This window comes from Pempheris klunzingeri, chromosome 19 (assembly GCF_042242105.1).
Source record: "Pempheris klunzingeri isolate RE-2024b chromosome 19, fPemKlu1.hap1, whole genome shotgun sequence".
Taxonomy (NCBI): domain Eukaryota; kingdom Metazoa; phylum Chordata; class Actinopteri; order Acropomatiformes; family Pempheridae; genus Pempheris; species Pempheris klunzingeri.
The window spans coordinates 18,840,339-18,863,787 of record NC_092030.1 but is presented as its reverse complement, the minus strand read 5'-3'; the positions used below and the strand labels follow the sequence as shown (position 1 = coordinate 18,863,787).

The 23,449-nt window shown below is 40.8% G+C and overlaps 1 protein-coding gene across 1 annotated transcript in view; it reads right to left on the bottom strand.

Moving 5' to 3' along the window:
- The window catches only part of LOC139218714 (netrin receptor UNC5D-like), a 140,045-nt gene that overhangs the window by 12,702 nt on the left and 103,894 nt on the right, over positions 1 to 23,449 (bottom strand). Inside the window, exons 5-12 of the mRNA XM_070850381.1 lie at positions 13,281 to 13,455; positions 12,063 to 12,230; positions 9,035 to 9,199; positions 8,721 to 8,753; positions 6,635 to 6,820; positions 3,494 to 3,643; positions 2,319 to 2,537; positions 1,423 to 1,507 (exon numbers count right to left, since the gene is read on the bottom strand). Of these exons, the coding sequence (XP_070706482.1) occupies positions 1,423 to 1,507; positions 2,319 to 2,537; positions 3,494 to 3,643; positions 6,635 to 6,820; positions 8,721 to 8,753; positions 9,035 to 9,199; positions 12,063 to 12,230; positions 13,281 to 13,455 (1,181 nt within the window). The remainder of the gene's footprint in view (positions 1 to 1,422; positions 1,508 to 2,318; positions 2,538 to 3,493; positions 3,644 to 6,634; positions 6,821 to 8,720; positions 8,754 to 9,034; positions 9,200 to 12,062; positions 12,231 to 13,280; positions 13,456 to 23,449) is intronic.

The following is a 23,449-nucleotide window of genomic DNA, read 5'->3' as shown; positions in this document are numbered from 1 at the left end:
ACTTGTGTGAGCTGCATCATATCAAGCGTATTTTGTCACACACACTATGGCTCTGTGCTTGGACTACCCACTGTCCCCTGCAGAGCTGGAGAAGATCACACACAAAACCTCCTCGTAAAGCCCAGAGGATGAATGAAAGTGCTTGTGAACACCTGAAACCGAGCCAGAGCTGATCGATTCCTATTCTTTGCAGAGGAAAGCATCGTCTTATGTAGATGGCCCAGGTTTGAATGGGAAGAAAGGATCCAATTTCTCCCGTGGACTCCACGGCTGTCAGAAGATAGGCTTTGACTGACAGCTCAGTGGTGCACAGCTCCTGCAGCTTCTTAAACGGCAGCCAGAGAAGTAAACAGCATCAGGCTTATCAGAGCAAAGCAGGAGCCTGGAGGGCAGCAGCTTGGCTGAATTGGGAAGGCTTTAGGCGAGGGAGTGCATAACTTGCCCACTAACTGAGCTCTGAGCCACAACCTATACGTGACCTTTGATCTGTATCTTTACCCAGATGACCCAAGGCACTTAATGGGTAGGTGGAGGTGAGGTGAAGTGAGCCTGTGGTGACAGCTGAATTTCAGATGGCACTAAATGTCACTTCTGATTCTCCCGTGATTGTAGAAGTCGAATTTCATTGGGAAGTGCAGGCGGTTAGCCGTGTTGTTAAGGTGATATCTCGCTAGCAGGGTTTCACACAGACGTGCTGACACATTGATAATGTCTGCTATACATCAAGAACTTGTCCAAAAACTGACGTCAGGTTGTCAGATAGCTTTTGAGGCTCTGTTGCAAAGAAGTCAAAGGTATTAGACTCCTTTTCAAATGGTTCTTATCTGTCATACCATTTTCTCCTTAAGTAATAGCTTTGTGAAAGTCTCAGCAGCAAAGTTACAGAAAAAGACTCCTGCTGTCAGACAACAGTCATCTAAATTTTGTAGCATATCATGTTCGCCCGAACCAAAAACCAAATCAATATCACCCATCATCATGACTTAACAATTTTTCGCCACTCTAAACAGACATGACGGAAGGAGATATTGTCACAGTTTTGTCTACACACACAAAAAAGGCTACCAGAGACGTGGAGTGTATCTTCCTCCACTGAGACAGTTGCTTAAGGCAGTCATGCAATCTGTCTACAGCTGCCAATGTATTTGTGACACATCATGTCCTCCCCTGTAGTGTCTGACGGATGAGCAAAGAGCCCATGCTGAGCAGGAATATCCCAGCATCTGTACGTGTGTATGTGTAAAGTATGTGAGTGTATTCCCTGTATGAGAGGATCTGTGCATGTTAGTGGTGCATGTTTGGCAAAGAGAGGAGGAGACGGCGTGGCAGGAAGAGGGATGAGAAATGCTGTGCGACGGGTTGAAAGATTAAAAGAGAGCAGCCGAAGAAGCAGACTGCGTCGCCTCAGCGAGACTCCCTCACCTGCTGTCCTCCTGGTTGATGATCATGTACATTTCCCAGGTAGTATCTTCCGCGATCCCCCCATGAGGCACCAACAGACTGATACCTGCAGAGAAGAAGGTATGCAAAAAGCGATCAGCACACAGCCATGACACGCACACGCGACACACACCTGTCCGACTGTCAGGTCTCTTTACTGAAGGTGACAGCCACAGAGGTGATAGCCTTAGAAAAAGGTGAAGGAAGCAGGTCCCAGAGGCCTTGTGAATCAATGCTGCCAGCAGTCTTTTTGTCACACACACAGTTGCACAGCCTTGGACAGAAACACACATACACAAGATTGCACTGTATGATAAACAATTACTGCAGATCTACACTGCAGTGGATAAAGCCCCTCAAGGGACAGGATAATGAATGCACGTCATGAAAAAGACTTGTGGTAGACCGAGCATCATATGTTTACAAGCACTTATTTCATTATTTACATGTATTTTATAGTGCATGGTATGCTCTTTAGAATACTGAAGCTGAACTGCATAATGCTTTTTAAGTTAATTTATCTAGTGAGACACTAAAAAGTATGCATTTATTACTGTTAGAAGAACTTTCCATACAATGAGAAATGTTGATTGGGTTTGTCAGGACGCACTGGTAGGTTGAAATGCCAACGCTGTCTAACCTCATCACTTCAGTAAAATAATATATTCATATTCATGTTACTTGGTCGATCGATGACATTTGCAGGTTTTCGCTGCAGACCAACACAGACAAGGTCAAACTTCAAAATGCAATACGAGATGCTCCATATCGTTTGCTGTGCAGATTTCAGCTTCTCTTGGATTTCTAGTTTTAGCTCGAAGGAATTTCAATTTACACACAGGAGCGCATCGAATGAAATTTCCCCACAGTGGGCTCACCTGTGTTGGGTACCACAAGCCTCCCTCCAGCATGACCAAACACTGCAGTTGCTTTATGGAGCGGCCTGCTGGGAGTCAGAGAGACTTGCGGGGTGAAGAGGTTTTTGCCTCTTCTGCCCAGCGTCGTTCCCACGGCAACCCCTCTATAGTCTGGAGCCAGGCCCCTTGGGAATGTCTGAGGGTGGGACATGACATGGTACTCTGCTCTCTCTACCACCCCTAGAGATACAATGAAAGGACTGTGACTTTTCTTTTGAAGTTAAACAAACACAGATCATAAACATCAGACAAAGAGAAAAGGCAGGAAAATGGCAGCACTGTAAACTCAGTTCCAACAGTAGACACATATACTGTGAGGAAGAAAAACAGCTCTATTGAAGATAACTCTAAAAGGTAAATACAGAATAATATCCGTAAAACCAATCAGTCACCAACAGACTGGATTTCTCAGCATTTCAAACTGGATGTCCTGAGTCCTGACAAATATCTCTAAAACAATGAAATGTCCCGGTTTTCAATAATCACTCTCAATTTCACCACAGTTAAAACAATAATTATAACATTATACTTGTTTTCAGTGGTTACATACATCTTTATAATGTTCTGTCCCACTCATTATTACCAAACCCAATATGCAAAGATAAACAACGTGCCACACGCCTGAATTCAACATCTGTGTATGTGTCAGTCAATCAAAGTGCCCTGAAGCCTGTTGCTAGTCTGAGAGTCACAGGCAAACGTCATAGTCTATGACACTTGTGGTTCACTCTGAAAGAAGCTGTCAGTAAGAGCAGTTGGCTGTCATGCTGAAGAGGAAGTCAGCCTTTCCAAAAGAGCTCCAGCAGGCTTACTCCTCCGTTTGTCAAGTACCAGGCCATAGTGTTGAAAGGTGCGCTTGGTATGCCTGCTAATGATTTAGAAGCCTGTATTTGTCAACCTCTGTCTGAATTAATGACCTATTGTTTCAAAAATGACCATGAATTTGGAGTGGTGAATCACTTACACTCCATGTAAAAAAAGAAAGGTGCAGCAACAGTAACTAAAGGGGACGGGTCGAAGTGCCAAAGGGATTTTTATCTTTGTATTACAGCTTTCTTAGAGTTCTGCTCTGTAATTCTTTTACTTCCAAAAGCTGACAACCACAAACATTTCAGAACAGTTCTAGTTTCTCTGACCTTTGACTTTGAGATCAGGCAGTGGGTCGAGCAGTGAGCGCTCGGCCATCAGCTCCTTGTCGATGGAGTCCTGAAAGCACATGGGGCTGGTGTAGGTACGTGACACTGTCAGATCAGGTTGCATGGATGAATTAATCAGCAGGGGGTTTGCTGAAAAAAACACAATGAGAGAAAGCTAATTACTGCCAAAAATGTGATATCTTAAAGCAATACCTACATTTATGATGCTTTAAGTAGACCGCGACCATCAGGAACAATACCAACCTAAAGGGTATGTCATAAAAATGAGTTTTTATCCACCTCAGGCTATTGCTGTAATATCATCACCATGGAAACAGGAATGGCATACACCTTACTGCATCAACGTCTCAATTAAAAGTGACAAATGGCAAGTAACAATGGCTGAGGTGTAGTAATAGTTTAATTTGATGTCACAGTGGTTAAAACCAAACTCTGACAAAAACCTGAAATATTACCATTTAATTATATCATAAATTTATTAGGTTAATTATTTGAATTCTTTTTTTTTTTACATTTACATTTCCAACTTGAGGGGCTGCAGACAGTGGAAGGGGTGTTGCTGTAGCAATAGCCAGTGAATCAGTGACATACTGTAGCCATATGCATGCATATGGAATTAAAGCACAGACTCACAGTAGATTGTGGATCAGTCTAGAAACACAGAGTGGAGAAAGTTATTATAGATTAGATATTATAGATTAGATTTATCTTAAAGTGAAATTATTTTGAGATTAACCGCTCAAGTGTTTCAGAGAGCATGAAGTGATAACAGAAGACACTGGTAGGTAAGCCGCTTGGTTTCTCTTGGTGGGCAAAAAAATATATATTGCCACTTCATTTTGTTGGGAATTAAGTGAGTTGTTACAGTGACTCATGATGGCAAAAAAGTTGTAACATGAAATGATTACTGTGTAACTACTGCGGCGGTGTAGATCAGGCGGCAACATATAAGGGGGGACATGTTGGGTTTTAGGGAGGCATTAGCCCCCCTATCAAGGGAAACAGGGACCAAGATTAAAGCTTTCCCTGCCTCCTGCTGTGTTATCAAAATGAACTTTATTATGCCCTGCTGAGAGCTGCTGTAGTAGCCCATAATGGCAGCCTTGTAAAAATATGCCTCAATCTGTGGGGCAAAACACACTGGCTTCTGGGCTCTGATGTTTCAGTGTTTGGAGACATGGGACCAAAACCTTTATTTGGGAGCTGGGTGAAAAAAATGTAATAAATTGCATTTTTAATTTTGGAACCATGAATAATTAAACTTTTGTTGTACGTAAGACAATACCAAAACTGCAGCTAAATGCCACAAAGTGACTCACTACCCTAATGAGGCACTTCTTGTTCAACAATTTGCTTATCTTATGGTACTACAGAAGGTGTGAGTAATAATAGATAAATTGTAAATTACCATAAGTTTTCCATGAATGTTTATGGCTTGGGGCACACTGATGGTTGCAATATAGCAATAAATGCATGGTGTTCTTTATAGATTAAGCTTTATGCTGTACTGTATTTTATTGGACATTTAGTGCACTACAGCACAGAAAACAACAATCTCCAGAGGGCTCACATGAACAAACTGATTAAATACAGTAATTTTAGCCCCTAAAGCATTTTAATAATTGATGTAGTTACATCATAATACAAGCAGATGTATAAATGATTTATGATATATACATATCTACATATAACACATACAAAACTATATGTTTGCTTGTATTTTCTGAAAATTACACTCAATGACATTGATATGTGAGTACATTTACAATATTTGAACAAAAATAAAGTGCAATAAAATCAGTACCACATCTTGTATCTTGCGGTTTCATCTACAGAGTGACAAGCAGAAAAATTGGACCTGTGTCTAGTCTTCCTTTGGAGGAAAGTGACAGTTATGTGAAAGTAATTTATATTATAATGCCATCTCACTTGACTACCAGGCAAAACTGCGGACTTAATTAGTTTTTCTGTGGATGTTTAGGGCCTTTTGAATCATCAAACTAATTAAAATAGTATGATTGAAATTGCAGTCATTTCATTTTGCTTTTTTGTAAAAATGAAATCGATTAAATCCTCATATTTTTGATCACCAGATTGAAACACTAATAGCATAATACACAAATTAAATAGATAAATGAGCAATTTCAGCAAAGACACAATGATGTGGTGCAAATGCAATTTTCACTGAGCGCGGGACATTTTTTTTGTGCTTGTGCCAGTTTGGTCATTTTGCGAACCAAGATGAACCCACTTGTTCAAAGGTGGCTGTAGTGGCACATATAAGGTTGTATTTATGCAAATTGGGTGGCTGAGAGCAGTTTTAGCACTTGTTTTAACAGCCCCATAACAGACCTCTTATTGCAAAGTCAAGAGCACAGAACATTTTATTTGTATCTTTATCTGGTGAAGAGGCTCCTCAAAGTCGCACAAAACCCTTTCATGTACGTTGAATTTTGCCACATACATTTTCAAAACAGACATTTCTTTAATCTGGTACACATTTAAATGGGATGGAGGCAGAGTCTGTACTGGGTTCAAATACAGAAGATCTTAACCAAAATCATCATCCGTGGTTGTTGCGTCTGCATTCTGTTTGAAGCCGTTCTCCTGCAGCCTGGTTGATTGAGTACCTGCAGATATCATGCAGCAGCAGGAATGATAGCTACATTTCAACTCTACTCTCTAATTTATGGGGTGTGCCGAGAGTAATTATGTACAAGTTAAACAGAGTGACTATCTTAATTAATTAATTAAATCATCCAACGCAGCAGCAGACTCTCAATAAACCGCTGAACTTTTCTATACAGCACACTGGTAAGATATTCTGCATAATCTGAATATATATAGTTAAATATTGAAGATGCCCCCCCCAGGATTTCTCTCTATAACTTCCATTAATCATCACATCGTTATGCAACGAAACTCCTTGATTCTTTATTCTGATAGTCTGAACACTGAATGCATCTTCCCTCTGTTATTTCAACCACTAGATGCATCTTCAAGTAACAACTTCTTTTGTCCGTTTTCTTCTGTTACTTCCCAGTTTGGATACAGCGTGTGGTGGGAAGCCTGTGTTCACAGATGGATGCAGTATTTGACTTGTAAGACACATAGGCTCACCTTGACGAGAGGTCTTGAAGCTGAAGGACTGAAAGCCTCCAGTGAGGGCGGAGGAGTCGATGACATCAACACCGTACTCACTCTGGCTCCGTCGGTAAAGAGTAACGGCGATGATCAGAAGCACCACTGTCACCACCCCCGCGGCAAGGCCTAAATACAAGGCCACGTCACTGCTGTTCTCCACACCTTGGAAAGCAAGAGTGAGTAAGAGAGAGAAACATATTTTTGAGCAATATTTTGCTTCTGCTTTCTAAGTCTACTGCGCTTAATTAGGAAGCCAGGAGACATTTTCTCCCAGAATACACTGAAAAACCGTGTTGCTGAGGAAAATCAGATGAATTTAGCTTGTGAAAGTCTTTTATATGAGCAACGTATACCATGGTTTCAAACTACTTTAGCGCCTTTTTTGTTTTCTGCTCCTCATCTGCCCTGCCTGCTGATGCACAGCTTCATTGTTCCATCCTGGAGTGTTAAAGCTACTAATGAGGAACCTCAGAAGGAAGGCGATTATAATCAACCCAGCACCTGACTGTCATTTCAAACACTGCTTGGCTCTGGTGTTGGAAGCACTCTGCGTTCCACTGGGATAATGTGACAAAACCAATTCATTAAATTAGCTCATCGGCAATGATTATGCTCTATCTGGTCCCACCAGTACTGCAGCGTCCAACTCCACAAAGAAAAGCATGAGTGGAAAATAAAGGGGCTGCTAGCTTGTTCTTGAAAGATAATGAGATCTGCGTCGAAACAGGACATGCTGAGAAATCCTCTAAGTAGCCTGAAGCTCAAATGAGGAGAAATTGACAAAATATGCAAAGCGGCATTAACAGCTACAGTAGCAGGTTAATTGAGGGCTTGGGAAGTTTTGGCAGCCTGGCTGCATTCTTTTCCTCCTTTCTGACAAACAAAAAGACATAACTGTTTAGCTGGACAAGTAAGGAGAACATGTGTCTGTAGCTTATGTTGAAGGAGAGTCATTTTACCCACATCATGTAGGTGGAGGGCTATCAGAAGACAGCATCAATGGAAAAAGGGGTAACGCCTTTGTTCTTGCTCCATGCCACAAACATGTATCACACTGATTCTACTTGAATCTTCATCATAGCATAACACGGCATATATAGCATGTTGACCTGATGAAGATCTAAGTAGGATCGACATATTCTCAGTAATAATAATGCATACAGCATACAGCATATACAGTGGTAAAGCACTACTACACCAGATGTACAGTGCATTGGCACAGAGGTAAAAGTGAAGTAATAACTGTGAATAGTTGTGAAGAGTTGATAAAACTGCATTATCATCCAACATACAGTATGTCATTGTACAAGAGTGAAAATGGATACCAAGGGTGGAGAAAACACTCACTAACCATCATAATCTTCTGCCAAAGTGTTCCAGCCGTAGTCAGAAGCGTCTACTCCGTCACACAGAAATCACAGCCAGCCTGGGACTGGAAGGCTTTTAGCAGGAATCTTTTTCTTTCCTCATATGCTAAAACACATGCTAGCAGTGAGCTGGAAAATAACCTGTATTTTCCAATTGCTAGTTGTACATGTTGTATACTACCTGTTTGACACAGCACCTGTATCTGAAATAACTCAAATCTATTTTAAGTAAGGGACAATTCACAATGCGTCATGCAGAGTGAGGTAGTTTTCATAACCGCAGCTGTCAGACTGATCGATCCCCCTTATAGCTCCTTTCCAGCCATCAGAATACAAGCATTGCTTCCTATTTTGGGACCCGCACTCTTAGGTTAAAATTGTTCTCTCACTTAATACCTTAATAAAAACATTGCGTTGGCACTATCCTTACTTGTCAAACATGGACTTTACATGTCCAACAGGCAGTAGCCTAGCAACAGCTGAAACAAGTAGCCCAATTAATTTATAAGGGTGATGATGACATTGAACAAAAAAAGTGAGGCTACCTGAAAGCAAGGAACGGCTTCCAGCCAGTCAATATTGACTGCACACTTACCTCCAGTCAGTTTTAAGTATTCTTCCATGCCATGCTTGGAGACAATGATGTCTTTCAAAAAAACATGACAGAAAGACATGGAAGCTGAGGAGACACTCACCCTGTGGCTTAGCATCATGTAGCAACTTTCGATCTGAAAAGGCAGAGAAACATCAGAATTTGAGAATTTCTCTTCAACTATTTTGAACAGTGTGTTATGTATGTGAAGTGGAGTGGATGAATAATGAAGACGGATGAGGGTGCTGGTAATGAGCATGATTATAATGACGATCATGATCTAGCCCACGCTGCCAAAATTATGAGCAGTAAATTTATAACGGCACAGTCCCTGAACACAATGGGGCTGACAGTAATGATGCCAAACTATCTTTTTCTCGTTGTTAACCGGTGGAGAGAGATGGTGATGGTACCCACTCTGTGTACAGAGGCCGCCGGTGCAGTTGCCTGTAGCGAGAGCCACCCCGTCACACAGCCGTCCTCCATGTTTGGGCTCTGGAGCTGTACACTCTCTGCTGCGCTGCCTCTCACAGTCTGAACTGCACACTGTCCACTCCGTCCATTCTCCCCAGCTACCATCCACTGAGGAAATCAGATACAAATAAAGATGTTAAAAATCACAAGGATGCACATATATACATTTGATGTGCATAATGCACGGCTGGAGGACAGCGAAAGCCTTTCATTCACTTTGGACTGTGTGTGTGAACAAACACACAGGAGCAAAAACAAACAGAAAAATACAGGATGATGACACATGAGTGAAAGGACATGACAAAGATGTGTACTTTTCAAGCCTAAATTGATTCATTTAATAGTTCTCTGGGGCTTTATGAGAGTATGACACTTTCAAGGTAAGAGCTGCACTACCATCTTTACAAAAACATTTTCCTCCTCAGAGTGCCAGAAATGTGCTGTCTTACTGACTTTGAGCACAAAGACGCACCGCTTATTCGACACTCCATCAAGTCTCCTTTCCACCTCCAAATGCTCTAAACGTTCCCTTCGTCTCCCTGCTAATCTAAGCGCAAATGCACCCCGTTTATGTTCAAACTCAGATGCGGGAGAAAGAATCCTTCAGAAGGAGGCAGTTGGCAAAGAGGAGATAATGTTTAGAGGACTGCCTTCCCCTGATAATTTTTTTCTTTTTAAACCTGATGAGCATTTCCCTTTATACTGGTGCTGTGGTTGAAATCATAAATTCGGGCTTGTCTATAAAAAAAAAAAAAACCCACTTGGGGAGAGCAGATTACACAGAAGTTTTGATAAGTGGAACTGCTGCTTTGCTCTTTCTCTCCCAACCTAAGCTTCTGCGGTTTGGTTCTCTCTCAGGTTCTCTGTCTCCCCAACTTTTTTTCTCCCCTCTCTCCATTTTCCACTGACTCTCTCCTCATTTGCTGTTTTTTTTAAAAAGGTCATCTCTATTGGATTTCAGATTCAAATCACTGTCATTATCACAATAAAAAATTTGCAATGCATTCACAGGGAGGTGTAACGGGTCGAAAACAGACTTTTGCTAACTACAAAGTGCATCTCAAGGCTGATTTCCAACTCTCTCAGCTGACATTGTTCGTTTTCAGGCCTTAAAACCAACTTGCAAAGACTTCAAACTATCTTGAGTAATTAATCACAGAGATTAATTAAACAAATTCTGTGGGCTGCCACACTGAAGGCTCTGTACGCAAAAGTCTACAGGCTGGTGTGGGGGGTGGTGATCAGGGTTGTGTCCAGGGACCGCAGTGGGGAAAGGGTGTGGAAGGATTTATAGGTGAGGAGGAGGATTTTGTTTGAGATACTGGGTTTCAACAGGAGTGACTGAAGCTGGATGAGGGTGGGGGAGATCTGCTGTTGTACCAGGGCATGGTGCGGGTGAGAACCCTGGCAGCTGTGCTCTGCACCGTCCAGGGCTTTACTGGGAATCCCACACAGGAATCTATTGCATTAATCCAGATGGATGGTGATAAAGGCATAGATAAAGGTCTCTGAGAGTGATGGCCAGAGTCTGGAAATGTTTTTGAGGCGGTAGCGAGGTGGCTTTTGTGACAGATCTGAAGTGAACTGGAGTGAGAGGGTGGGGTCCAGAATGACACCCGGGTTGCAAACTTTTTGGCAGATGGAACAGCCGTCCACGTCAAGGTGAAGATCTCCAACCTTTTGGAGCAGCACCTTGAGAGCCACAATGATAAGCTCTGTTTTATTGCTATTTAGCTTGTGTAGATTAGATGACATCCAGGTTTTTATGTGGTGCAGGCAGTTGACAAGGGACTGCGGAGGGAGCTGAATGGATGGTTTAGTGCTGAAATACAGCTGTTGTCTTTACTTTTTATCACATCTGCTTATATTGTGTAGTAATACATTTGAGAGCAGAGAGAAACCTCTCCACATTGATGCGTTCAAGGACATGCTAACATTGAAAACTCCTAGAGTTGGCTGCCAAGCAGCAGTCTTTTTAAAGGAATAGTTCAACATTGTTGAACACCATCATTTGCTTCCTTGCCAAGAGTCTGTTAAATATGAAGACAAGGCCAGCAGATGGTTAACTTAGCACGAAGACTTGAAGCAGAAGAAAACAGCTAGCCTGGCTCTGTCAAAAGGTAGAAATACACCTACTGCTACAAAATGTTTTGGACAGGCACAGAAAAAGTGATGACTAGAATCCAAGAAGTAACTGCATCTGGGCAAGAAACAGTTTCCTATAAAAACTACAATGTACTGATCTTTACCCCTCGCTTTTTGTACAAATCAAACAGACAGGATTAAAGGTTCAAAATGAGATGCAATATATAGAATATTAATATATTTTTAAATTACAATGGAATAAAACAATAAAATGGGTGATAGAATAGAACACAGTAAAAAATAAAAAGCAGCCCTGAAGAAATAAATAAAAAAAACAACAGCAATATAACAGTTACACAAAATCTATGCACAGTATATGCGACACCACTGCACTGTAACATGCAAGTTAAAGAGCTAAGACGTAGGGTAGAGGTGGGAATGAGTTTAATGCAAAGTGAATGGGATGATAATGATGTGCAAAATGTGCGATATACTGAACAAGACGTAACGTGTAAATTATTGAGCTTTAAAGGAGCTGGAAGGCTGATTTCACTACCTTCATGTACATACATTAATCTTCTCCTCTAACTCTGTTAGAAAGCAAATGAGCTTTTTCCATAAGATGTCCACTCTGTATTCCTTTAATGCAAGAAATCACCACTTTCACAATTTAAGCCACTGATACAATACTTAAAATCACCTACTCTAAATCTCAACATCTCAGACTCTCCTTGAATGTACCCCTGACGTCAGTTTTAAGATTTTCATGACTTGAGCAGAACTGTTAATTAGAGGTGTGACATGGGAGGACAATTTCAAAAACACAGCCTGCCTTTAAGCATATGCACAAACACTCACAGTATGGAGACTTTGTCCTTGTGCTTACCTGGACACAGCGTGTTGCAGGTGCTCTTCTGTACCGACATGCCCTCACAGAAGGCTCCCCCGTTGAGAGGAGCTGGATTTGTGCAAGTGCGAGAACGTTTCTGCACACCGCGACCGCAGCGTACATTACAGGGAGACCAGTCTGTCCACGATGACCAGCCTCCATTCACTGCATGTGCCAAAGGATGACAAGAGAGGTGTGAACATACATTACAGGCATGAAAATTGCTCTTCATTCTGTGGTTAACAATATATATTCCCTGTCATGACATACAGCATCAGTGTGTGGATAGTACGGGTTCACTCAAATGTGACAATGAACTTCTCATCAAGAAAATAATAACTGAGACGTCTTTAAAAAAAGATCAAGGGTGTCTTCCCTTGTCTCTACTTACACTGCCTCCTTTGATTTGTTGCCTAAAATAATGCAGTGTGATTGACTAATCAGCTCATTTGCTGTCATATCACAGGAAGAAATTCTATGTTTCATTATTGTACATCTGTTTGAGGCTGTTGAGAGTAGTAAGCCTGTCAGAGACTTCATTAGCATTAAGGAAATTAATGATTGATGGGCCTCAACAATGGGCTGTCGCATAGAATTAGATGGATTCCGACAGCCGCTAAATGTCCTTGCTGAAAAAAAATAAAAATAACAGGATGACAGGTCAGTAAAATGAGCAGGGAAACACTCCAGTCAACAAGGTGGTTCTCCTATGACACTATCATTTCACATATTTTCCTTTGTCTCTGTACAGCTCACTGCAGGGGTATAGAACAGTTCTGTAAACTATGTGTGTTGGCCTGCAGGCTATACAAAGCTTTCCACATAAGGTGTTTAGTGCTGGTAGATAATAGCCGGGGGGGTTGTGACAGCCCACATCACTGGCTTTCCACCATTAATAATTGAGCTCTTGTAAATATTGTGCCTGTGTCTCCTTGTTTTTACATGAGGGATCACTTGCCCATTACCTGCTCATTAGGCTCTTGTGTGAGAAAAGACTGCATGCTGTGGTTAAGCAGTGCTTTTTGTATTAATGACTTTGGGGAATTTGCTCATGGTGGCAATTTGACAGCTTACATCTGAAGTGAAAATTGATATTTTGATGCAGACAAAAAAGCTGCTTGACATTGTTTTGGTGATCTGTGCTGCAAACCTAAAGACACGTTTTCTTTCTTTTTGAAAAGTAAGGAAGTGTTTACCTGGCATTCGATATCTTACCATAGACTACAACAGTGGCTGTGGCACTGCGCCTCTTGGCCACAATGTTGTTGGCAACACAGGTGTAGTTTCCGGAATCAGAGAGGCGGGCCTCAGAGATGATGAGATTATGGTCGCCTCTTGTATCAATGACACCTTCAGAGCTTAGAGGCTCTTCATTTTTCAGCCATTCCACCTAACAACAGGACAGCACACGAGTAACTCAACAGGCTGAAGGCTTTCATGTCGACACAAACACATTTGAAGATGTGGCAGATGAAATAATCTAGAAATAGACATAAATGTCATTACTTTTCTGTGGCCCTGATATAAGATCTATTTTTTCTTTTATTATAGTCTATAGTTATAATGACTTACTGCCATCTGTGGTAATTAGAGCTTTGAGCTGTGTTTTGAAACACTCGGCTCTCTTCCCCTGTCATTACAGACATGATCTGAGGAAAGTGTGTGTTGTGATCGCTAATACTCCCCTTCTCAGTCTTGAGACTCTCATAATAACACTTTATGTTGGGCCGACACATGAACTTGCTGGAGACACTATTTGTATTTCAGTGTCTTTTTGGATGATGAAGTGACGCGGTTGTTTACATCTGTGGTTCCTGCTTTCTTTGTCTGATGTCCCCCCCCACAGCCTTATCAATTGAGCTCAAGTACACTTTCATCTGCACCACTCAGAATATGCTCTGATGAATGGAATGAATGGAGTATCAAGTGGATGTTATTTAACACAATCATTATAACAATTTCAACAGCTTTTTCAACACTTTCAGGTGACAATGTCAAAACTGTTATTCCTTATTTTCTGCTACTATAACTATGCATTAACATAACTTTTAACAATGTATCCTTCACTTTCAGTTAATCATTTCTACTTTCCTGGTCGCTTGCCAACTAGTTTTCACTTACACTCAACTGCAACATGTGGTGTTAATGTGTTACAACTGACTCAGGTTAATGGGCAGCCCACTGGTTATTGTACATTTACTTTGTAATCCTATTTGGCTCTTAATTTTCGTAATTTTTTTACTTTAATCAGATCACAATTTCCATTTTTTTGGTGAGTCAGTTGAGTTAATTGCATGAGCTTTCCATGCATCCCCTGACAAGTGAAGATGTACTCCTGAGGGCTACTCCTGGCTGGGGATCACTGAAATACATGATGATGTGACTAAACTAGCTGAAAGTTAGCTCTCATCTCGCTCGCTGTTTCTGGAAAAAAAAAACCCACCAAACCAGAAATCTTGTCCAACTTGGACTGTCAATCAATTACAAAGTCTGCGTATGCATCCTCTCTGCCTCTCGGGTCAACTCTTCCTAAAATTAAGGTGCAAACTAAACAGGGAGAAGCAGCATTTAGTCACTGTGCACCACAGAGCTGGAACTAATTTCCAGAGGTTATTGGACCTGCACCAACTTTACCACCTTTAGGTTAAACACATTTATGTTGTGCACTGCCCTCGTCTGAACCCTAAATACTCGTCGTGAACCATCTTGCCCTCCTATCCTTCTTTTATTTAGCATTTTTGTGTTTTTATGCTGTTTGTTTTTCTTTCTTTAGGTTTTTAATGCATTGTGAAAAGCATTGTGAATTGCCTTTTATGAAATATGCCTAATGACAGTATTTAAAAAGGCGTTTAACTGTTAGTTGATTGAAGTTGCATTTCTTGTTGTTATGTTATAGTAATGCTAAATGAGGGTAGAATCATACACAGTGGTGATGCAAGTGTCAGTGCTTAGTGATAAAAACAGAAATGTTGGAGTGTTGTCTTCATGTGCATTCCCACAGTAGTCTGTCAGGGCAATTTATCAAGGAGGCACAGAGGTTTAAATACAGTGCACAGCATGACAGGACTCTATACAGTACATTATTTTTTAAATAACAGCACAACATATTATTTCTCTGTTATCTCACTAAATTGATTGCGTGTGGGGACGCCCTCTGGTTGCAAGATTAGGGGTTTGTAGGAAATGGCCGAACATGAATGACATCCACTAGGAGTGATTGATGCAGTGGGCAGGTCACACATTCCATCGTTACCAATTCAGTGTCCGTGTTGTGAGTGAAAGTAATAAGAAACTACAAAATAAGGGACGCTCTGTTGATGCTCCTCTGCTCGCATGGCTGGCCCTGTAAATTGCTATTAATGTGCCACTGGCTTGAGCTTTTCATTGAGAGAGACGAGCTGGGGCATGAGGGAGTGGGGTTTGATTTATGGCAGTGTATTTGAGGATTAAAAACTCCGCCCCAGTGGGAGCTCCATGTGTTTGTGCATGGGGTTGTACTCCAGTGTGTTTGTGGAGAGTGCCCATTTGCCAAGGGAATATAACAACAGCCAACAAACTCAGAGATTGCTTTGCTCTTTCGAAACGCCCTGGATGAAAAAATTGAGCCGGGAAATCAATAAATCAGGAGTCATGTTGTCACAAACGTTTTTTTTTTCTCCTTTTGATGGCCCGAGAAGTCTTTCATCATGTGCCTTTAATTTTACTTTTTTCATCATTTGGCTCCACAGCTTTCAAGATAAACCGACCAGCCACACTGGTGGGCTGCATCGGTCATTCTATCAACCCTTGTCTTTATATTTTTGCCTTTCACTATTTCACACCTTCAATGTCTAATCAACCACTGTGTTCCCGTCCATGCTGTATTAGATTCCCCACTGCTGCTTTCATCAATCTGCTCGGTTATGGAAGTGGTCAGTTTAAACCTTCCACAGTAAAAAAAATAGTGCAAATTTCTATTCAATTCACATTTATCTTGTGGTTTCGTCAAAGCAAATGTTTGTATCCATCCATCGCTCACCCCTAAACACCTAACCTATTTTTTTAGAAACATAGAGTTAAGCCAGAAACACACTGTTGTTGTTGTTCTCTCTCTGATTGTAGAAAGCCTACCCTCTCTTACTGAGTGCTGCCCTATCTAGTATCTGAGAAGCAGAGAATTAACCTTGACAAGTAGGAGGTGTGTGCTTCATCACCTTCTCTCCAAATACTGCAGCCTCTTTCATGAAAGAATGATAGAGGTGAGCAGCGCTGTTTTACCATAACACACACTGTATGGTCAGTGTATTGTCTGCAGTATTTGAAAAGATTCTCCCTTGGGGTTATCTCTGATGTCACAGACAGACAATATGAAGTCTCAGTAAAAACAGATTTGACCCCAAATGTACCACTCTGAGATCAGGCTGGTAAAATAAAAAGTTCAAGTTTATTCAAGGTTGAATGCAGGCAGGCAGGGGAGAAAATGGCTGGGTCCACTAAGGCAGAAGCATAACAAAACATCTGGTTGGGAATGAATGGAAGTGAGCAGGTATGTATGCTACTGGGCAAATGAGGAAGTGGAAGCGAGTGTGCAGGTGGGTGGGGGAGGTCAGGTGATGGAGAATGGTGAGAACACAGGGGTCACTGCAGGGCAGGTGGGAATGGCAGGATGTGAAACAACAGGAGCGTTAGTAGATGGCAGGGTGAAAAGGAAGACATGGAAAATATGATAGTAGGAATTGGTTGACATTGTGACAGACGAAGCCTTCAGAAGCTGTGCTGATAATACAGCAACAGCCAACTTTTTGAACTTGCCAACAGGTTATCTGGTGTTATACAAGCAACAAATTACATTCAGAGGAAGATACAGACAGCAGCTCCACTCTTCTATCGCTTTACTTTCATTTCTTCACTCTCAGTAAAATGCTAACTATTTTCACTTAACTACATGTCTTGTTATGATGTGAGAAAAGGTTGAATTAATTAAAGGAAGATGAAGTTAGCTGTCATCAACTATCATTAGATAAGAACTTATATAAGTATACAAGCTCAGTGTTGTAAGGTCAGTTTTGCAACTAGGAAACACTGCATATCAATTAGAACATAGATTGCAACTGTACCTCTACCCACAACATTAACTGATACAATATCGAATTACTCCGTAATGCTCTTCCATTTATTTCAGGGAAGAAAAAAACTCACTAACTATTTTCCTGCAGGCAGCAGGTGGCTATAAACAAGGGTGATGGAGAAACATAATGTGGGAAATTCACTGAATTGAAAATTAACCCGGAATCCTTCCTCCCGACACATGTACATATGGGATGCATATTTATACAGTAGTTCCAAAATTGACTTTGACAGGCACCCAGATTTAAGCATTATGATGTGTAATGAATTATATTTCAACATTTAGTGGATAACATGTCACCTCAGGAAATACAGAGTAAAATTAAATGCATTGCCTAAAGCAAAAAATTCAAAGACGTGCTCCACTGTATTACATTACACACATTTTTTTCAATGACAAATCTAATTTCTATCACAATGTAGCAAGTGAAAATAATGAGCTGAATAAATGTGCAATTACCATCTATTTTGCAGCAGTTTTTCATTGCTCATGTCAGTTATTAAAACAATGCCGAGAAGTGTTTTTTTCACTCATTTACAATGGACCAGAAAGACCAGTGCAGGGTCACTGCTGTGCATTGTGCATTTTATGTGTCATAGCTAAAGGAACAAAATAAACGGGGATACTTTACTGATATAATAATAATTGCAGATGGATTGAACTGCAATATATGACATTATAAGTGTAAGGTTGTCCCTTTGTAATGTTACCCTAATTATAAATTGCAGTACAGTAAATGTCTTAAATGAGGGCCATTGAAATTATATAGCTTTTCTTTTTTTTGTAAGGAGAGAAAGTGATCAAGTTTTCTGAGCTGAGAGTGAGAGGTGTGAGGACAGAGGAGCCGAGCTTTATTTCCTCGCTCTCCCAGAAGCCCGCTCTGTCTGTGCTCTCCTTGTGTTTAAGGGATCGAAAGATCCTCCATTATGGTGGAGGGGGAACGATTTCCAGGTCACAGAAGAAGAGAGGAGGAGAGGAAGCACAAGTTAGCAAATGAAAAGTACCCCTGGTGGGATTTGATCCTTTCTAGTAAGGAAGCACTTGACTCCAGAGCTGCTACACCCGACCATTCAAACAGCTCATCAGTGTCTTCTGTAATTCATTAGACTTGACAACAGGAACCGACTTGATGGAATCAAGGCCTCCTCTTGCTTCTAATATAACTAGAAATGGTAGATATCTGTATAGATATGTGGGTAGTAGATGGTTTCTGTGCTCTGTATGCAACCATTTCCTCTAAAGTGGCCTCTGTGACAAGCCTGCCTCCTCTGTGGCTGTAGTGTGTCTCATGGTAATCCTTGGCTCAAGCCCTGATGCTATATTGACAATTCCCATTGGCAGCATCCGATACAGTATTTGTCAATATGATACTAGGTGACAAACTCATGGCTAATAACATTTTCACTATCTGAAATACTCATACTGTTTTATACTTGGGATAACATGAGGCCGGGAATCACTGCGGCACCGAACACTGAGTCCTGCTTTCAATTAATGGATTTGACTGATAGTGGAAACAATTTATTTTTTTCCCAACATAGACAAAGAAACTGTATTTGTTGTGGATCCATTATGTCATGGTACCCAATCTGCCTAATACAATAACCAGTAAATGTGACTTCTGCTTCATTTCAGAAGTAAATATTGTTGTTTCACTCCAATAAGTTGTTTTTAAACAGTTTTAGCAACTTTTTACTTTTCAGATCCAGATTAGGATACAAAATATGATTATATATTATATGAAAGTATAAAAACTATAAATCACATGAAAACCATAAAATATTAACACAAAACAAGAAAGATTTCTTAATCCGCGTAACAGGATATAATAAAAATCAGGACATTCACAGATGTCCGTAACTGCAATGTTTACAGAAGCAGGCTGAAGAAGGACAGCTGTTATGCTGGGATTTGTTGTGTCACCAGAGTCTGTTCAGTGGTGCAGACAAGCACTATTTAAGTGCATCTTATGTCTGCCAGAACCTTGCAACCACACTTAAAAACACAGCAACTTTCTCATCAATCCTTTTTAGCTGGTATCGATAACAAGTGAGCTGTGTTTGAGTGTTGAAGTATTGATCGCTGCGGTAACGATTTGCCCTTTACTAAGGATCATTCACTCACCCTCACTGCAATACTGTTGAACTGTTTAGTTTGTGGCACTCTCTGTCCCCATTCCCACAGTTGGCTCTGTGCTGTACTATGGCTGTACTGCCTTTACTGCTGTCTTTGTCATCTCTGTTCTTTCTTTGTTTAATTAACCTGTGTGTGTTGCCCACTGACCTTTTCAAATGGTGTGTGTTTGAATGTAATCAAAGATAAGTGAAGGCCTTCGGCTGCCCCCACCCCAGAAGAAAAATGTTCTGTTTTTTTTGACCAGCCTTAACATAAACATTTGTTCACAGACAGCACAAACTAATACTACCAGCCCAGAAATTAGTGTAAGCATATAAGTGTGAACTTGTAATGGAAATATGAGTTCAGTGAGCAAAGGGGATAATTGAGAGGAGATAACAGAAGAAGAAAGTTATCATTCAACCATTTCACAGTTGTCTTCCTCAGTGTAAATGACCACGTCCCTCTTGTCTCTCCGTAATTACAAGAGGCGGTGCGTGCATCCTGTTTGGTGCTGAGTGTTCATGTTTTGAGGTGCTTATCTCAGATAATTCTTATGCTGAAGTAAATTAAAATAATTGTTTTGTGTTTTGTTTTTTCCGTCTCATGTTTTTGCGTTAATTTATGTCTCACTCTCAAAACCCCTCCCTTACTGTTTTTTGCTCGCTGCAGGAAGTGTACAAATCCAGTGTGTGATTTGCATTCTATGTCGGTCCTAGAGTCTCCCCTTCGGGGGAAAACGATAGAGATGCACATGCTGATGAGAAGGCAGGGACAGGACAGACTCAAATGAGTCTGATAAGCCAGCGCCTGGGGAGGACAGGAAACGGATTTGCTTAATTGGCAAATTTGTTCCACTTAGATAACGGCAACCAGTGTTGAACTACACCACACCTAACTCAGCCAATCAGGCCTTAAGGCGGTCTGCTGGTGGTAGGTTTATGAGGTGTCAAGGTCACCATGTTGACCATTAAAAAACAGCACATTTAAACTGAAAGCTGCTGCTTCGTCCCTGTTACAGTTTTCGCTGTAACTTTTGTCTTGTTTAGTAACATTTTCAGCGGAGGAGGAGAGCAAACGACATGAACTTGTGATATGTTGAAAGCAGTATCAAATGGTCAGCAGGGGGTCCATGAGTTCATGCAGCTGAGTTTCATTTTTGTGATCGCTTCAAGATGTTTGAGAGGTTGAGATGAGAGGGCCAACAGGCCTGGAGCAATCTAGTGTCGGCAACATCTTAAACTTTACTCACAGAATGTATGCCACGTCCTTCTAAATCCTCCCTGCATCAGGCCTAAACACTCAATTATTCTGAAAGCAAATGTAATGACCTACATTTACAATCATTTAAATGGGAAGTGAAAGCGACATGAAGACGATTACAAAGCATTGCAGTAGGTTTTGTTCCATCTGATCCAATTAAAGTTGAGTTTCATTAACAAGAGCCCTCCTCCTTTCACTTCCCTCATGCCTGCACCCTCTCCACCTTCCCTCAGTCATCTGTGGCCTTTTCTCGACGCAACAATGACTTTCATGAAATCACATTAAACAAATGAGCCCTCCAAATCTGACAGCAGCATATTCTAGAGGCGGGGGTGGCTAAACCCTTGTTGTGTCCTTGCTTTATCTCCACACCATCTCGGAAATGTTATGTTCAACAGTGAATAATTATATTTTAAGTACTTCAAATGACTTTGGATGAGAGGCTTGATGATTAATTACACTTCGTAAAGAATACTTGGGTGGTTAATGTGGGGCTAATGATTGTAAATCATTTCTTTTTGCGAAGTTTGCCTCCACCACTAAACTTTTAACCTTACAAAGCAAGCCACAATTTTCCCTTCACTCATCTAGAGCTGGCAAGACTCAATCATTATCACTTGGATGCCATTTTAAGTGGGTTGTACAATAGATGTTTGACATGAACCCTTTCTACACGCTGGATGAAATAATCACTTTCCTGGTTGTAACAAACATCCTAAATATATTTAATAAAGTTGAGGCCAGAAAATTGGTCATGTTGTTCCGTGCTTCAGTTGATATTTAAATGTGTTTGTACAAAGCTCTCAGTCTAATCAGTCATCAGAAGGTACTGTATTTACCGATATCCCATAGAGAAAATTTGAGCTTGAGATGCTTGCTTTGTGAGGCTACAAAATCTTTTAGCAAAATTGCCTTGTGAATAAAAGCGTGCAATTATCTGTAACAGTAGTGTCACAGAAAATGACGGTTCCCTGATGGTTTTGATGTTGCCCTAATTGTTTTCTTAGAGCATTCCAAGAAATTGCATTCATTATGCAGTCATTAATATGGTCTTTATCCTTTTAGTGCACAGACTTTACATTAGCTATTATGCATATGACCAAATAATATATTTGGGGTGGCTGTGGCTCAGTGGAAGAGTGGGTCGTCCCTCAATCAGAAGGTCGGGGGTTCGATCCCCAGCTCCTATGGGTCAACGTGTCGAAGTGTTCTTGGGCAAGACACTGAACCCCAACTTGCTCCCGTACTCATTCAGAGTGTGAATGAGTGTGAAAGAATAGTCTCCTCCAAATTGAAATAACTAGAAAGGAGCTATACAGACCATTTACCATAAGTACACAAGTCAAAACAAACATGGAGTTTATATTGGCAAAAAGAAATCTTAATTTCAGTTTGGCTTTAAGAAAAATGATTATGTGATCATTTGCTCTAACCAGAGCCAATAATGTAATAAGATCAACATTGCAGTGAATATAATCTGTATTCTAAACTGCTCCCTGTCTATAAAAAGTGGAGCCAAGTGAAAAGATTTGCCCATCTTGACTCTTGTCACCAATAAACTGAAGCAGACTTAAGCTGTTTTACTATAATACATTCTCTGTGGTTGGACTTACAGTGTGCACAGATTATTGCCTCTATCACTGCTGGGACAGATAATATGGCATTCTCTCACTTTCATTAACATCCGACACAGCAGCCCAGTAAACTCCCGGGTGGCTTAGTTACAGCAAGATGCGGATAAAGTTCTTCCCTCTCTCTCTGTTAGTGTTGCCTCCGAGAACATGAAGAGCAGCGACATACTGTAAGGGGATTTCAAGCTGTAAAGTCGGCTGTGCAATGTTTATGTCTTAAAACAGCATGAAAAGTTGGAACTCATTTCATTTGCATCTTGTCAACTGAATATGTATTGTCAGCTTCCAAAATTAAGTGTTTTTTCAACATAAACATTAATTTCCATCAGGATCCGTTGCAAATTGCAGGAAAGATTCAAATAAATGTCATGACCAAAATAAATATGCATCTGAATACAAATAGAGTTCAGCAGATCACACTGCATCATGACCTCAATTCCTTAAACTCACTGTAGCTGAGCTACAGCTTCTCTCTGAGCCAAATTTCACAGTGCTGGTTACAAAAAGGGCTTTAACCTCTCAGCAATGCCTAAAGTCATGAAAAGAGAAAAGTATAGCCACATACCCAACTCTGGATGTGAGTATTTTTTCCCCCCATTGCAAGTCATACTAGAGGGAGCTGGATTTGTCCCTGCATTATTTACTATTACCATTCTCTTTGTTAGCCAGTCACATTAATGAATGCATGAGCAGTTGCCTATTTGATGACCACAAAGCATGGGGGAGACTCGTGGTACACTGATGCTCCATTTGTGTGAGCTGAATCTTTCATCACACTCACACATACGCACACATACACACACACACACACACACACACACACAATGCACATTTTTACATACATTATGTGAGCTGTGGAAGGAGTCCATGGTCATCTTTTAGAATTCTTAAAGTCCCAATCTGCATTTTATTAACGCAATAAAGAAACAAAAATGCAGCCAGCTGGAGAAAAAGTTTAGGCTAACTTTCAGGAATATATTCACACAATGCTGACTTTCAACTTGAATTTAAACTTGTTTTTATGTCTTAAGGCTATAAACATTAGCGGACATTTGCAGCATCACACCAGCTTACCAGTTGTCTACCTATCTGCACATTGTAACAGTCCAATATACAGTAAGTCTTGGAATAGATTCCACTTTAGTGAAGTGTTTAATGTTCAGGCTTTGCTAACACTGTGACAGACAGGCGTTGATTCAACTCCATAGTAATCTTGAAACTATAATTGAGGTCACGGCTGCTATTATGACATGGTTAACATTAAAAAA